Source organism: Callithrix jacchus, chromosome 1, assembly GCF_049354715.1.
Source record: "Callithrix jacchus isolate 240 chromosome 1, calJac240_pri, whole genome shotgun sequence".
Taxonomy (NCBI): Eukaryota; Metazoa; Chordata; class Mammalia; order Primates; family Cebidae; genus Callithrix; species Callithrix jacchus.
Window position 1 is genome coordinate 90,223,459 of NC_133502.1, and position 16,409 is coordinate 90,239,867.

The 16,409-nt window shown below is 35.7% G+C and overlaps 1 protein-coding gene across 4 annotated transcripts in view; it reads right to left on the reverse strand.

Annotated features, from left to right (window-relative positions):
- The window catches only part of RORB (RAR related orphan receptor B), a 198,701-nt gene that overhangs the window by 58,168 nt on the left and 124,124 nt on the right, over positions 1–16,409 (reverse strand). For all 4 annotated transcript variants that reach the window (XM_002742844.6, XM_035302344.3, XM_078348975.1 and 1 more), the window contains one exon: positions 3,899–3,984. In XM_002742844.6, the coding sequence (XP_002742890.1) occupies positions 3,899–3,984 (86 nt within the window). The remainder of the gene's footprint in view (positions 1–3,898; positions 3,985–16,409) is intronic.

Genomic DNA, 16,409 nt, shown 5'->3' on the forward strand with positions numbered 1-16,409 from the left:
AAAGAGCAGTGGGGAAGGAGTAACAAAGGAGAGTGTCACTGCTAAACCAAACACGACAGAACGTGGTGGGGACAATCATACAGGCTTGTGCCAAGTGTTGTGGTGGTGAGGAACCTGAAGTATTGGTAAGCAAAAGCAACACTGAGGAGTATGTGCTGTGGTTTTCTTAGTTTCTAAGATGCGTTTTCCCCACCATAAAATTTTTGAGTTTGGCTAGAATGCAGCCGAAAAGTGTTTTTTCTTTTTTTAAGCTCTCGGAGGTGTCTTGCTATGTTCATGCTAGAGTGCCGTGGCTGTTTACAGGCATGATTATAGTGTACTTCGGCCCCAAACTCCTAGACTCAAGAGATCCTTCTGCCTCAGCCTATAGCTGGGATTACAAATGTGTGCCACCGTGAATGGGTGTGGAAAGTTGTTTTAAATAATCAACCCCAACTTGGAAAAAAGAAAATATTATATATAAGCTGCTCAACAACAAAAAGTATTAAGTCAAAACTGAATGAATGATCTCTACTTGGCCTCAGACTTGTCAGTGCAAGACGTCTTCATGCAAGTATATTTGGGGTACAAAATGAACTACCCAGTGACCATACACTGCTTCTCTAAATAAATCCACAGCTGAGTTAATTTTTAAAAAATTTCCCCTTAGTTGTCTTACAGAAAACTCTGTTGGAGAAAATAAGCATTTTCTCCATAGATAGACAAGTTATCATTCATCCATTCATTGACTCATTAATTTCCCTAATCACTCTTTACTCTTGAATTGACTAGAGCAAAAAAAGGAAAAGTACAAAGTGTCATGAACAAAATGATGGTCTACATTAAGCTTTCCAAGAGAAATTTTGGGAAAAGATATCCTACAGCATCATAATTTGGAAGGAGGAAGTCTAGAAAAGTTCAGGAAGGGTAGACTCAATGCCTATCTTGCAGAGAAGCCTGGAATAGATCCCCTGACTTCCCTCAAACAGCTTCTGTGTTTCCTCAACTATCTACAGGATGAAGAAGCAGGGCCAGGGCTAGGTGAGCCTAGTGAGGCAATCATCTTGCCCACAACATTTCAAGGTTGTCTAAAATTTTTGTAATTAGAAAACAGTATTTTAACACAATGTGTTAAAAATCAACATTACTGCAAAAATACACAATAATTTAAAGAAAGGATCTGTATTATTGATATTCCTTTTGTCTTGAACTCCAATATGGCTCAGCATAGCATTGTTGAAGAGAGCTTAATCAATCTGTGAGACATCTCAGAAGTGGAGGTGTGGCCAAGGAGCTCTTTAGAGAGTCCCAACTGGCTTAGCCATTCAACAATGACTAGTTTCATCCTCATAGATCCATGTGCATTTCTTATTTAATAAACCAGTGATGGCAGAATGAGACATCTGACTGTCCAGTTTGACCGAATTCATGGAGCACCTTAAAATAGAGATCAAACATAAGCCCCCAGGGGTTGAAATGATGCACTTCATATACCCTGAAAACCGTCAGAAAGTATAACTTCAGCCCATCAGTCTTGATTAAAGATGACTTGAAATTTACATTTTAAGACAGAATTGTGTGTTTTTATCTTTGGATACTCTAGTACTACTTAGCAAAATAGCTGACAGGACAGAAAGGACTTTTCTGAAGTCACAGCGACAGCCCTAATTTAAGACCAATTTGACATTAATTACGAAGTGTTTCTTGCTTATCTGTTGCTCATTATTGCAAATGAGGTTTTTGGCATGAAAAAGAGATTGCATTCCAAATTTTTTTGAGTGAATAGGAATTTGAATAAGTGTACAAGCTGAATTGATGTTATTTAGAATGAGTTGTTTATGTTGACTTGAAAACAGTATTATGAAAACTCAGGTTGATACTGAATGTGCTGACATTGACATCAAATTCTGAAGAGAAATTTTAAGTGTTCTATTTGCAGAAAAAAATGTAACATATTTACAAATGTGGGGCTTTCCATGAATTAAAAAAATAGTGTGGTGTACAGTGCCATTTTGACTAAAACCTTAGATTATGCTTCATAATAATAGCATAATTACTTTGATTATGGATTCTTCCTTTAAACAGAAAAGATAACATTTGTTCTTGACTGTTGGCCTATTGGGTTATATTTGTGCACTAGTTAAATCTTTTGCAAATTACTGTTTAAAATATTTTGCTTTTTAACTTGAACATATCCCCATGTTTTGAAATCACACATTTTTCAAATAGAGCTTATACAATCAAATGCCAAGCATCTCCATTTTGACATTGATCTAAAAATCAGTTTTAGTAGATATCAGCAAACGAGAGTTCTCAAGATTGCATAGCAAGCCAATAGAACAATGGAAATACTTTCAAGGAAGAGGATTCTGACTTCATAATTATTATTGTTTATGAAGAAAACTATTTGTCTATCTGCCTAGAGGACGTAATAACTTATTCAAGAAGGGTAAAGAATTGCTGACATAATTTTGCTTATTGTTTCTTCTTGATGAGTTTAAAAATTGCATTAGAGTGAATAACATGCAATTCTTAATTATAGGTCTGCAGAGGAACAGAATGCGAAGAAGATCTCATGATATTCACAAATAGATTACTACTAATCACTAAAGTACAGCAGTGTGTTGACAGGTTAGTATGTTAGTACTACGCTCCCTCTCTTCTTCCTTTTCCCTGTTTATTCTTATTTATTTCCTTTCCTTTTCTTTGTCTAGTTTTAATTCTAGGACTCATGCATTTTTAGACTATTATGAAGACACTGTCAATTTTTCACACAGTACCAGTATTCAACAGTTACAGTATGTTTTGCCTTCTTTATATTTGAAAGCCTGTTAAGATTAAGATTAGATCGTAGACTCTGTGACTGTACTACATCTCCCTCAGTTTACTGGCCTTAAAAGAATAATTCACCTTGCTTGCATCTTTGATCAAAATTATAATTGCTCTGGCCAACAACTGTACTGGCATATTACCTTTCCCTCCCAGACTGTGGCTGCATTTTATTTGTTCTGGTTACACATAGTTCTTTAACGTTAGCTGTAGAACTGTTTTGATTTCCCCTGGCTATTGTATCTCTCACATTCACTTTCTTTGCTTCTAAGGATTCATTATTAAAACTTACTGTTAAATTTCAAAGTTTTCTCATTTTAGATTAGGTCTACATTTACTGCTATTTGTCTAGCTCTTCATTTAGGAAAGCAACTTGCTAACAGGAATTAGTTTGCCACAGGAAAAATGGGTGGAATCTGTCTGGAGGGGGAACGCTGGACTGAGACTGAAAAACTCCGTGTTTTTGGCCATGCTCTGTTCTTTACTGTCTGAATCAGTGATGTTGATCAAACGACTTGATCTTGTTTATACCTCAGGACCTCATCGGAAAATGAAGAGGTGGGGGCAGGTGAATTTTAGTCGATTTAGAGATAATCTTGTTTGCTTCTAACTTACCATGCTTCTATTTTTTTTCCCTGGAATGTGAGAATAAAGGTGGCCATATGCATATTGCAGCTGTTACCTTGACTTCCTCTTTCTCAAGCAGATAGTTAAATATATATCTATTAGTTTATAATCTTTATTTTAACCTTTAGTTTTTAAATATAGTAATAAGTGCCTTGGCATTTACTGGAGACAATACTGCTAAAACAGCAAATCAGTATTTATAAGTCTGGAAATGTGAATAACTCAAGGTTTTAAATATGTATCCTCTTTTAAGGAGCTGCTGACCAGTTACACAATAACAAAAAGGCAAAAGGCAAAGGAACAGAAAATCAACCCTCCCACCCACCGCACAAGAATTCCTGAATGTCAGCAGCAGGCAGAAGAATCCTTTAGCAAGCCTTCTTTAAAAAGGTGTCACCGCGTCTTGTGAGGTATACAGATGCCTGAGGCAAATACAGAACCATGCAGTATGAAAGTCCCATACCTTGCAGCCTTCACATGTGATGACTCCGTAGTGGATCCCAGAGGACTTATCGCCACAAATTTTGCATGGTATCACTTCGATTTGTGCTGAAAGGAGAAAATAGACATTTTGAGCATACGAAAATTTTCTTTCTCCTTTCACTCTTCCTATCTCTGTTCCGTCTATCTCTGTGGTGATATTTGTGTTTCAAAACCCTGGGGTGTGGGTGGTGGTGTGGGAGTCATGCTTTATTATTTCAGTGGGTGTCCTAAGCTGCTTCTAAGTCAAAGTACATTTACCTGACATTGTTGGCTTTGTTTTTCTCAAACTAAAAAAATACAGCCAGCACCCAGTTTTCCCAAGTCTTGCAGTCACTGTTTTCTCCTTTTTGAACTTGACCTTAAAATAGCATGACTCAAAAAGCCCTTGAACCTACGGCTTTTATTTTGCACTTGAAACATTAAGTTCCTGAGAGCTTTCACATGGCCTTATCTCAATGATATTTAAAATAAATACATAAATTAAAGCAAAACTCTGGGAGGGGGCAGTGCATGGTAGCTGTATATATTGTGTGGCTGGATGTTTACTTACAAAAATGCCAATAGTAAATCAGTCCAATATATATTGAGCAGGCTGTATATGTTCTCTGAGATAATAAAGGTTGTTGGTGGAGGATAAGATGTGCTAATGATACCAATAATCTAATTAATAAAATAAAATTAACACATGGAGAAATCAAGATAAATTATGAGGGTGTTAAATATGAATTTAATACAAACTGAAATAGTTTCATTGGAGATGAAGGTATTTTTGTTGATTTCGAAGATTGTACAGGATTTAGTTAGGCTGAAAGAAAAGGCAAAGAGCATTTCTGCAGGCAGACGGGAATGAAGAAAGATTGGAGGGAGGTCTGGGATGATTGTGGATTGTAATCATTGAGACCATAATTTGGCTATAATGTAAATTTAGGTCAGATGATTGGTTACAGGGATGATGTCAGATTATGGAGCTCCTGGGGTTAGGCAGAGGGGTTTTCACCCGATCTCACTGGCCATAAGGAATCAAGGAAGTGAACAGAGTGAAGAAATAATGAAAATAATTCACCTTAGAAAGTTGTGTGTTTGGCAGGCTAGCCATAGACAAGCAGAAGACCAACTAAAGATCATTCCTAACTTGGGTGTTAGGTGATGAAAACATGGCTTATTACATCAGTGGCAGGATAAATGGAGAGGAAGATGTAAATAGAAAGATGGTTCAAAGGTAGAAGCTAGATTATATGATTTTAAAAAGGAAACAGACATGAAATGAAGAGTCAAAGGTAACTTCTCGTTTTCTAGCCAAGAGGCTGAGAGAGATAAAGTAGTAGGTTTGACAAAAATGGGGTTGTTGGTAAGGCAGTTACTTTGGTGGAATATGGTGGGGCATGGGATTTCCATTTTCTGTGTGCAATTTGTTGTAATGTCCTGTATGTATATGGAACCTCTTGGCAAGATGATTTTAAATAATCAGCACACAGGTTATGGACGAATCCATGAGATAAAATTTATTTAGAATGTAGTGATTCTTATGTCTGATAGTATTCTAAGAGTTGTTAAAATTATACACACTAGGAAGATCTGCTATTTCCTCTTCCAATTTAAAATAATTATGCAAAATATACTTTAAAATGCTTTGTATATCAATCTGCCACTTGGATGCTTTTCTACAGTTTCTCACTCTTGAATATACAAAACAAATAAATGCAAGACATTGCCCTCTTTTTCTTATTATTTTACTTTTTTTTTTTTTTTTTAAAGACAATACTTAGCTTTAGGGTAGTACATTGTTTTAAAAAGTTAATTTTCACAGAAATTTCAAATCATCTTTTTAAACAAAAAATCTTCAGTGTTGTGCCTACTTTTCATGTGAAAAAAAATTGAAGATCCAGGTTGTTAAATTCTGGTTTTGAGTTGATTTGGGAAGTGACAACCAGAAATTAGCTAAATATCCTGATGCTTCATTCAGTAACCATTATCAGACTCCCACACAGACAGAATAAGATTACATTTTTAAACTCCTTTATTACTCCAACAGCTCCAGCTAAAGAGCTAATGACAAAAAAATCGGTAAAACACTTATGAGACTAAGTTCTATTTATTTCTTTTTATTTTAGCTTCTAGATGATGTGAACTAGTATTTGTTTTTAAGATTTTGTGATAGGAGAAAAATAATTGGATGTTATTCTATTCTGTCCTTCTGGACTCCAGTCCTTAGTCTGTTAATGATTGGAGCCATGGCCAAGATAAAATCTCTGATCTTTTGTTTTCTGGTTTACAAAGCTTAACTGACAAACTTCATAGATTTGTGAGGATCAAGTAGATATTTTACGTAGAAGCACTTTGTAAAATGGTAAAGAGCTAGGAAATGTTATCCTTCACCACCACCATCATCATGACATCAATCTTCATCGTTAACTGGTTTTCTAAAAGTTTTGGATACAAAATATGACAAGTCACATTATTATTTCTTTATCAAAAATATTTTCATTTAAAAATAATCTAATGAATGACACTGCAAATCATTGTAGTATGGGGTTTTTTTTTTTTTAGCAATAACCTTTCAAATGTTGGATTGTTTATAATGATTACAAAATTGATTGAAAATCTCAGGTGTCCATTGTATAGTTTTTAGCTTATATGATGTTAAGTCAGAGGGTCTCTTTGCATAAATTACTCCCCAGGGAGTAGCTTACACGTGGGGAGAATCTGCTTCAATAAGTTCTTAATTATAAAATGATCTAACTTTAAAGGAAATGAAAATAGAGGTAATTTGCCCCCTGGGGTGTGACAAGATGTTTTTGAAAGCCACAGAGGTTATATCTTACACAACTTTGGAAATACAAATGAGATAAGGAACATTCGATAGAGCATCTGCATATTTATACATATTTATAATCCTGGCTCAACATGTAATCCTGAAGAACTATAAACATCTTAACAGCATTTTTACAGAGAAATAAGTCACTTAAAATGGTATATGTGTATAGTTGTGTGTGGAAAAGGGTCATCAGTTTGGAAATCTGTGACCATTTTAACTTATTGTGATAGAATAAATCATCTGAGGTTTATTCTATGTAAAGGTAAATTTAAGTCATTTAAAGTACTAATTCTTTTTATTTTCTTTCATGTAAGGAAATAAACTGTTTCCAAGCCACATCTTTATAGTATATATGATTTTTTTCTTTTCTTTTTTTGAGATGCAGTCTCGCTCTGTTGCCTGGCTAGAGTGTAGTGGTGCAAACTTGGCTCACTGCAACTTCTACCTCCTAGGTTCAAGCAATTCTCCTGCCTCAGCCTCCCAAGTAGCTGGTACTACAGGCACGTGCCACCACCCCCAGCTAATTTTTGTATTTTTAGTAGAGACAGGGTTTCACCATATTGGCCAGGCTGGTCTCTGTCTCCTGACCTTGTGATCTGCCCACCGTAGCCTCCCAAAGTGCTGGGATTACAAGTGTGAGTGACCGCACCCAGCCTATGTTATGTATTTTATAAAGTACATCTTCCAGACAGCATTTCACACACTGATTAGAACAACAAATCCTGTTATTGCTCCAATGCCTGCCATTTCTAAATATCTTGCTATTATTATAGGCATAGCCTCTTGTGGAATTGTCTTGCAGTGAATACAGATCTAGTGACATGCTACTGACTGTGGTTTCCAACTGAACATCTTGGGAGGATTTGGTTGTTTGGACCTCACCAGCTGTTACAATGAAGGTAATAGAAGGTAACTGAGGAAGAGTTTGACTTTTGTACTTTTGCTTGACTCATGGATTTATTCAACAGTAGTATTCTCCAAGAGACAAACTTAGAGGAACTGAAATGCCCTGAGAGGTGCCTCGAGTGAGGTTTATTCATTTTTCATTTTTTCAATTTCTTATATATTCATTTCACTTATATTTTTCTATTGGTAATCCTTTGTGGAGACTATAGTTAAAATTTTATATATTACTTAATGCTTTTGTTTATAAAATTAACGCTATGTAGTTTTATCTTTTTTGAAACAATATTCCGACAGTGTCAAAGAGCGTCATGAAAGATTTAAAATAATTTGCTGCTTTACTTTATATTTGAACAATTGAAGTATAATTAGTTTACTGTCTTGTAATCTGGCAGACAGATACTATTCAACAATTATGGAATAATCAAAATTTATCTTCCTCTTTGAAGATGGTGATTCTCTCCCTGGAATCCCCCTGAAAACCCCTTCCTTGCTTAGAGTTCCTTGCCGTAACTTTGCATAAAACTACCATGTTTTCACTTCTTCCTGAGTATGGAAACACACATTTTTAGTTCTGCCCCCTCAGAACCTCTGTTAGTAACAGCAGGTGTTAAGATTATATAAATGAATCCAGGCTAATGAGTTAACTAGAAAATGCATCACTTTGATGCAACAAAATACCTTAACTCTTAAAGGCATCCATTAAGAATAGTAGTAATAATATAACTTTCAGGTACTTTCTGGTTGGAGGAAACATTTTTACTGTGTTTACTCCTATGGCTCTCAATTCTCACCATTCCGACTCTTACAATTCAACTTGGCCATTTCTATATTCTGGGCATTTTAAATCCATTGAAGACAGGGACAAGGCCATACTTTGTTTCCTATGGTGTCTAAAGGAGAACTTTTATAACTCCTTAAAGCAGTGGTTCTAAATATTTCATTTATTTCAGTACAATCACGAGATGTGATACACTCCGTATAAAAGAGGCAATAGGCAATATGAATTTCTTTTTGAGACAGGGTCTCACTTTGTCATCTAGGCTGGAGTGCAGTATGATCATAGCTCACTGCAGCTTCAAACTCCCAGACTCAGGAGATCCTTCCGTCTCAGCCTCCTGAGTATCTAGGAACCTTATAGGTGTGCACCACCATGCCTGGAGAAGTTTTACATTTTTTTGTAGGGACAGATTCTTGCCATGTTGTCCGGGCTGGTCTCTAACTTCTGGCCCCAAGTGATCCACTTGCCTTGTCCTACCAAAGTGCTGGAATTACAGGTGTGAGCCACCATGCTGGGTCATTTTCATATTGGGATGAAGAAAATAAATCAGAGGTTGTGGAGGGATATATATTTTTGAAAAGGCCCCCAAGTGATTCTTGTATATGATGAGGATCCCACTGGGAAGTAAATGAATTAAGTTTTAGCTAGAAATTTTCTCTACCATATAAATCACCTGTGAAGGTGGAAAAACCCAGGGACAGGCCAAATCTGAACATTTTAAAGTCACCAGTAATTCTATGTTTTCTCACTTTTCATTTGGGGCTATACTTGTAGCATCTTTGTTTTCTTCTCTCTCTCTCTCTCTCTCTCTCTCTCTCTCTCTCTCTCTCTCTCTCTCTCTGTCTCTCTTTTTGCCTTAAGGGAAAAAAGGAGCATCTGACCTGGCTATGATACCTGCACATCCGCCACTGTATTCCTCGATACAGACTACATTTCTGGACATTGGATTCACCTGTCAGCTTCTGTTTCCCATAATTTTACAGTTATGCTAAAAGTGGGCAGTGCAATTAAATCTCTTAATGTCTGAGTAAAGCACAATTTACACATGTAGAAATTTCCAATAAAGATGACTATTTTGGTTAAAAATCCTTTTGCAGATGGTCTCAGTAGCCCAAGTTGTATCTCATCTACCCAAATTGTATCTCATCTACCATCTGTGACAAATCCAAGTTAAAAATCTCTGTTTGTACTCTTTCCCTCTCTCACTGGCAGACTGATAAGTATCTATCTCTATTAGGCACAATATATTCTGATGTCACCTAATGACAAACCCAAAGGTGTGTGATGCAGCAGGTATCCCTGGGACCCAATTCCACTGTAACCGTGATTCATCAGTTGGTAGCCGCAAGGCTAGGGTGAGAAGGAAACTTGGAAAAATAAGATCCTCAGAGGACAAGTGTAAAAGTCTTGAACTATGGCCCCTATACTATGGTAGAAGGTGGTGATTCTAAAAGATTCCTGACACTGGAGTGTGCCCACGTGTCTTTCATCAGTACAGGGTGCATCTCAACACCAGCTTCCTGCCTGAATACACAATACAGTGCATGAAATTCAGTGAACTCTAATTTCTACTGTAACACTCTTGTGTCTGTGAGCATCTAGGGTCTTCTCTGTATACTCTGGGTTGTGGGCTGTGTGAGTTTTCTGTTCCAATTAGCTGATAGCCCTTAAAAAACTTAAAGATACATTTGGCTTTATATTATTTTAATTCTCTATACCATTTATCATTGAAAGCCAGATTAAGAAAAAATTTCTACCATAGAATAATGACAAAGGAAGATCGTTTTCAAAGGCATAATGTGTAGGATTATCACAAAAGAGGCTAATTTATCTTTTACATGTGAACATTTACTCCCGAAGGGTTGCTCACTCCCTAGAGGACGGAAACAGCAGAACATGAGACCAACAAACAACAATAGTAGTATAATCATTAAGAGAAAATACCGGTAAGTTCAATATTCCTCTTGTAAACAAAGTAAATCACTTTTATTAGTTGTAATGGCTTTAAACTCATACTTTAAAAATTAATTCCCATCAAATTAATCTTGTCCTGTCAACATTTTAATTAAAATGGGATAGCTTGTGCACGGGACCTGACATCATTCAGGTTGAGTGAATGTCTTCCATGACCACTTGAGGTGTGGACCACAGACCAGCAGCATTGGCATTGCCAGGGATCATGGTAGAACTGCAGACTATATGACTCACTCAAGACCAGTGGAATCAGAATCTGCTTTGTAACGAGATCCCAAGGCTAGCATTTGAGTTTGAGAAACACTGTTTTGTGACGTCCAGGTAGACAGTTTTAGCAACTCTAAGAACTGATGGAATTTTAAGTTTCCCTGGATTCTGGAAAAGTGGTTTTTGCTTTTGCCTTTTAGGGATTTCCTTTTGATTATAAAGGCAGTAGGGTAATGAAAGGGCTAGAAGAAAAAAAAAGAGAAAACTCTGACAAGGCAGAAAAAAGAGAAGATGGCATATTCCAGAAATGTCTTGAGTTACTGTAATTAACACCCAGTGTACCAGGTTTCCTTTGTAGATTTAATGATTGTTACCTGCACCCACATTTTCTCTACATTCTAGCAATGCTTGGTAATGCCATCTCCCTCTTCTGTACACTCACTCTTGAGGTTGTGGCTGCTAGCTCACTCCCTGGATACTCAGTATGACAAAGGCTCTCTTGAGAAGGTTTAAAAACATACAGTTTTTCTATTTTAAACATCAAGTGGTACAAAGTTTATTCTTTTGGAAAATGTAAGAGAGGCCAAGCAGTCAAGCAATGAACTCATTTTAGCTATTCATGGTAATTCTGGAAATACAACATTTGAAAAACTGTCTTGTCTCATTGAGGCAGATTAGTTAACATGGAGTTCAAGGGTCATGACGGATACTCATGGCATTCCTCTCATCTGTGGTATGCTGCCCTGAGACTTGCTGACTCAAAGTGTGGTCCCTGACCAGTAGCATTGCCCTTTCCTGGGTGCCTGATAGAAATGCAGCATTTCCCTCCTACCCTGGGCCTATAAGCATCTGGGTTGTAACAGTATCTCTGTGCTTCATATACAGGGTAACATTTGAGAGGTTCTAGAAAAGAGGAAAACAGTATAATCTATAATTTACTCCTCAGGATCTCTGTTCTCAAACCTCTCCTCTCTGTGATGAGAACTTTATCTATATGTATCTCTCTATATGAAGACATGTACTCTACTTGATAGCTCATTTTATCCAGTCATGAAAAGAAGAAACAGAATTATTTGCTTCAGTAAATAAAAGTCATCTCTCTTGAGTTTCTTAATTTTTTCTAACCCCCTTTCTGTAGTCTACATTTAGTTAAAACCTTCAACAGGAAGCTCTTGATTATACAGCACCTCCTTCACTGAAGGACAGGGATGAGGCACACCACAAGACCAGGTCTCAGAGATAATTTAGAATGACCAGGCAGAGTTTATTCCCTGGAGAATAATTCAGGATGAGCAAAAAACAGCGTTTCAGAAAATGAAAAAAAGATACAGCTTTTCTATGTTAAAAATCAAACTGCATTAAGGGAATGAAGAGACAAGTCAGGATTGAGAGAAAATATTGTGAAACATGTATGTAATAAAGTACTTGAATTTAAAATATACAAAGAGCTCTTGTAATTCAAAAAGTGAGTAAAAGATCTGAATAGACACTTTACCAAAGAAGATTTATGAATGGCAAATAAGCATATGAAAAGATGCTGAATATCATATGTCATTAAGGAATTGCAAATTAAAAGCAATGAGGTGCCACTGGATGCCTGTTAAAAAACTGACAATACCAAATGCTGGAGAGGATGCTGTGCAAAGAACTGAAAACTTACGTCCACATGGCAACCTGTGCATAAATATTTATGGCAATTTCATTCATAATTACCAAAAACTGGAAAGAACTAAGATGTTCTTCAACAGGTGAATAGACAAACCAACTGTGGTACATTTGTGCATTGAAATATTGTACCAGTATTGGCTTATATTTGACAATATAAAAAGAGCTATTAAGCCATGAAAATATATGTTGTATATTACTGAGTGAAAGAAGACAGTCTGATTCCAACTACATAATGTAGGGCAAAACTATAAAGACAATTTAAAAAATCACTGGTTGCCATTGGTTTGGAGTTGGGGAAGAGGGTGAAGGACAGGGAATTGATAGGGTAATGAAATTACCTGTAATGAAATACAGGTAATGACAGGTTCATGTCATTACAGATTTGTCAAAACCTATAGAATGGTACAACACAAAGAATAAATGGTAATTAATAATGTATCAGCATTGGTTTATAGTTGTAACAATTATACCATACTAATGCAAAATAATAATAGAGGAAATTGTGTCTGAGAGGTTAGTAAGCGCATAGACTTCTATGTACTATCTGCTCAATTATTTTATAAATTTAAAGTGGTACTAAAAATGTCTATTAACTTAAAAAAAAGTGAATTGCATAGAGGTGCTTCTTTTGCTGGAGGTAGTGAGGAGCATCCGAGATGGTCCGGCAAAAATAAGTAAGGAGTACTTTAAGAACAACCAATTCAGTCAGCATCTGTTTATTTTAGACCACAGTTATATGCAAAACCAAGTTTCTGTCTTCACAATGAATACTATAATTCTACAGCCACACATGTTTACATCACTTGAATGCAGGGCAGACAGATGACTGCTGAATGAACCTGAAAGAAGACGATGTTAATATTAAATATGAGAACTGGGAAGGTTTGGTGCTGAGGTGGCTTTTGAGCCAGGTCTTGGAAAGTGAGCAAGTTTCAAGTAGCAAATATCTATGGGAAAGGGCAATCTTAAAGGTGGTGGCTAAAGAGTGAAAGAAGGAAATCTAATAACAAGAGCAAAATTCCAGATTACATTTTTATTTTGGGGACTTAGTTAATGGGGTTAAATGAAAAGTAAATAGTAGCAGAATGCTTCCAGAATTACCAATCATGCCTTAATCTGTAGTTACTAACCATTTATCAAGTTGAACCATATGCAATTGCCATCTTTTGGTACAAAAAATTGTCAATATTGCCAATTTTATACAGTTTAACCAAGTATTACTCACTGTATTCTGAGATGTAATTCCTATACTGCATTGTTTTCAAGAATACTTAAAAAGACCAAGGATACAATGCATGCTTGCTAAACATAAATATAAAGCCATTAAACTATATTCTTGGAGTCAGACAATTCAAAGGTTGGGACAATAATCTTTGTCTCCTCACCCCCCACAACACACACACACACACACACACACACACACACACACACACACACGCACACATGAGCCAAAGTCAAGTAACTGAAGTTTGAGGTAGAACGCATACATGCTGTTTCTCATTGTATTCGCTGATAGACGCGGTAGAGACTGTTCCTGAAGTTCTCAGCACTTGTTCCGAGAGTTTGAAAATAAGCAAAACATGTCTTTTTCTGGTTGGTGGCAAAGAAAGACTAAATCTCTTGAGTGTGTTAAAAAAAGAGACAAGCCAGGATGGTAGAGAAAAGAAGGAGGATATATTCTAAAATATAGTGGTCAGAATCCAATTTCAATGCCTTTGTTTTGGAAAAAAGAAACCTTGTAAAATAAAAGTGACATCATATCTTCTCATGAGGTATTAGAGTGGATTATCACCCCACACTAAGACAATGTCCATGTGAGACTAGAATGTTAGTACTATACCAACATTTCTCTTCCTAATCTAATAAGAACTTTATTTAACTGGTTCATAATATCTTAACAATTTGCCTGGGTAGCCCAAAACCAAACAGTAGTATTGTTTGTCCCTTTTTCATGTTTATAGACATGTTTGATTTTTAATGTGCCTTTAGCCACGATGAAGCAAATACATACACAAACTATAGAACATGGGTGACATATTTACAGGCATGCGCACTAGTGTGTTTGTGTGTGTGATTGAATTATCTCCAAGAGCTCTGATTTTTTTGAACATAGATGATGCTACAATGACTAAATATATTGTCAATTTTTGCATTGAAAATTATGTTGTTATATAATTTATGTTCCAGCAAATTTGCAATTTAGCCTCCATGGCTTCAGAATTAAATCTTGAAATAAAAGGAAATGGTAGAATTTAAGAGACAATTTTAGTTCTTATTTCATCTCTAGAGATGAGAATGACTTCAGAGGTTGGAGAAGGGCATGTTTGAGTTTAGTTCATCTTTACCCATAATGGCCTTTTTAAAAAGGAGACATACAGAATTTAAAGGAAAGTATTCTCATTTACACACCACAAAAGAAATTGCTTCAGGAGCAAAATGATAATTTAGAATGTCACTCTAGAAGCTTCCTTTTATAATTTCGCCCTATGCAAAATGTCATGGAGGCCCGGTGTCAGTGTGGGACCGAGGTGGAGGCTTAGTTTCCCAGCAAATGTAGAATTAGTGAATAGCTCCCTCAAAGACTGAAGTGCCTGTTCTGCTGATACTGCACACTTTCTCTAAAGAGATTACCAGCACAATCCTAAATATTATGGGACCCGAGATATCTTATATTTGAGCGCATCAGATCCAGCATGCTGCCCATAATCCCTAACAGCTTTATTCAGTGTTGATGTAAGCTGGTGAAGTTGTTGTATGAACATGTTGACTGTTCCTTATTCCCAGAGACAACATCACTCTGTATAATTGCCACGAAAAGTAGTGAGAAAAGATGTTATAATTTTTCAATTTCACTTTAACAAATTTCCTTCTTTTAGATTCCTTTTTCTACAGGTAGAACAATGTAATGATCTTTTGGTGACCTATACTAACATCTGAATGGCGATATTTATGGTTGTTGCATTTGTTAGCTGTGTTTCTTATACATTAATTTATAGCAAAGGCATTTTGATGCTACCATGTAAATTGAATTGGTGGAAAAAATTTCTTTTCCATTTTTTTAGCCATTTGAATTACTTCTAAAGAGGGAGAGATTTTTTTGGGGGGGGAGAATATTAGATGAGAAAGACATGACTTAAAACTAGAAATTACTAAGCATAGCATCAAGTATTTTATTGTAGGAACTTTTTTTTAAAGCTACAGCTTCAAGGTGGGATATTCATTTTTATTCTACTAAAATTTAAGAGGGGAAAGAGAAATATCTGGTTCACATTGCAAAATGTAGAAACACATTTGTTCATATAGATAATTTAAAAAGTGAATAGTGTGTGTGTGTATGTGCACATAAACTCCTAAAATCGACCACTATTCTTTATGTAATTTTACATTAGAAGATAAATTCATGTTTTTTTAAACACCATATCAGAGGAGAAAAACACATTTCTGTTCACCTGTGAGCTCTGCTAATTGTGGTTCAGACCCAAAGAGGATTAGGTACATAGACATTAGTATGTCTAGTGTTATTAATTTCTAAACAACAGTAGCAACAGTATCCTGAGTAAATCTGTCAGTAGTAAGGATAAATAGTTACTTAAAGACTCCATTGATGTCATAACTGCAATCTGCAGGCAATAGTTTATTTCACCAACAAAATCTTTTAATGCATGTATTTTGAAATTGATAATTGCATAGAAACAATATCTACTTTTTCCCTTACAAATACAAGCACCAGGAAGCTATAAGCATTGTGGAAAGATGTGATTCTGAGTTTTTACATTTAAAGGTGTTTTAGTTTGATTAGTAACTTTTTTTGAACAATGTAGTGTTTATATTATCTGATACGATTATATCAATTTACATTTTAATATTTCCAACTGTTGCGCATTGCTATCTAGTACTAGCAAGGAAATGACAATAAATCCTTTTACCCTGAAATATTCTTAAAACAAGTTCTCCAGATCTGCCTATGTTATGAGATAATATGTGTCTAGGGAATTATGCACTAACTTGTAAAAAATTTAGGAGAAAAACTCAAACATAATTAACCTCATTGTTAATCATTCAACCAAATAGCTATTATTTTTGTAAATATATTTCTTACATATTATAAAGCATCTGGTACCATATATATATATATATATATAT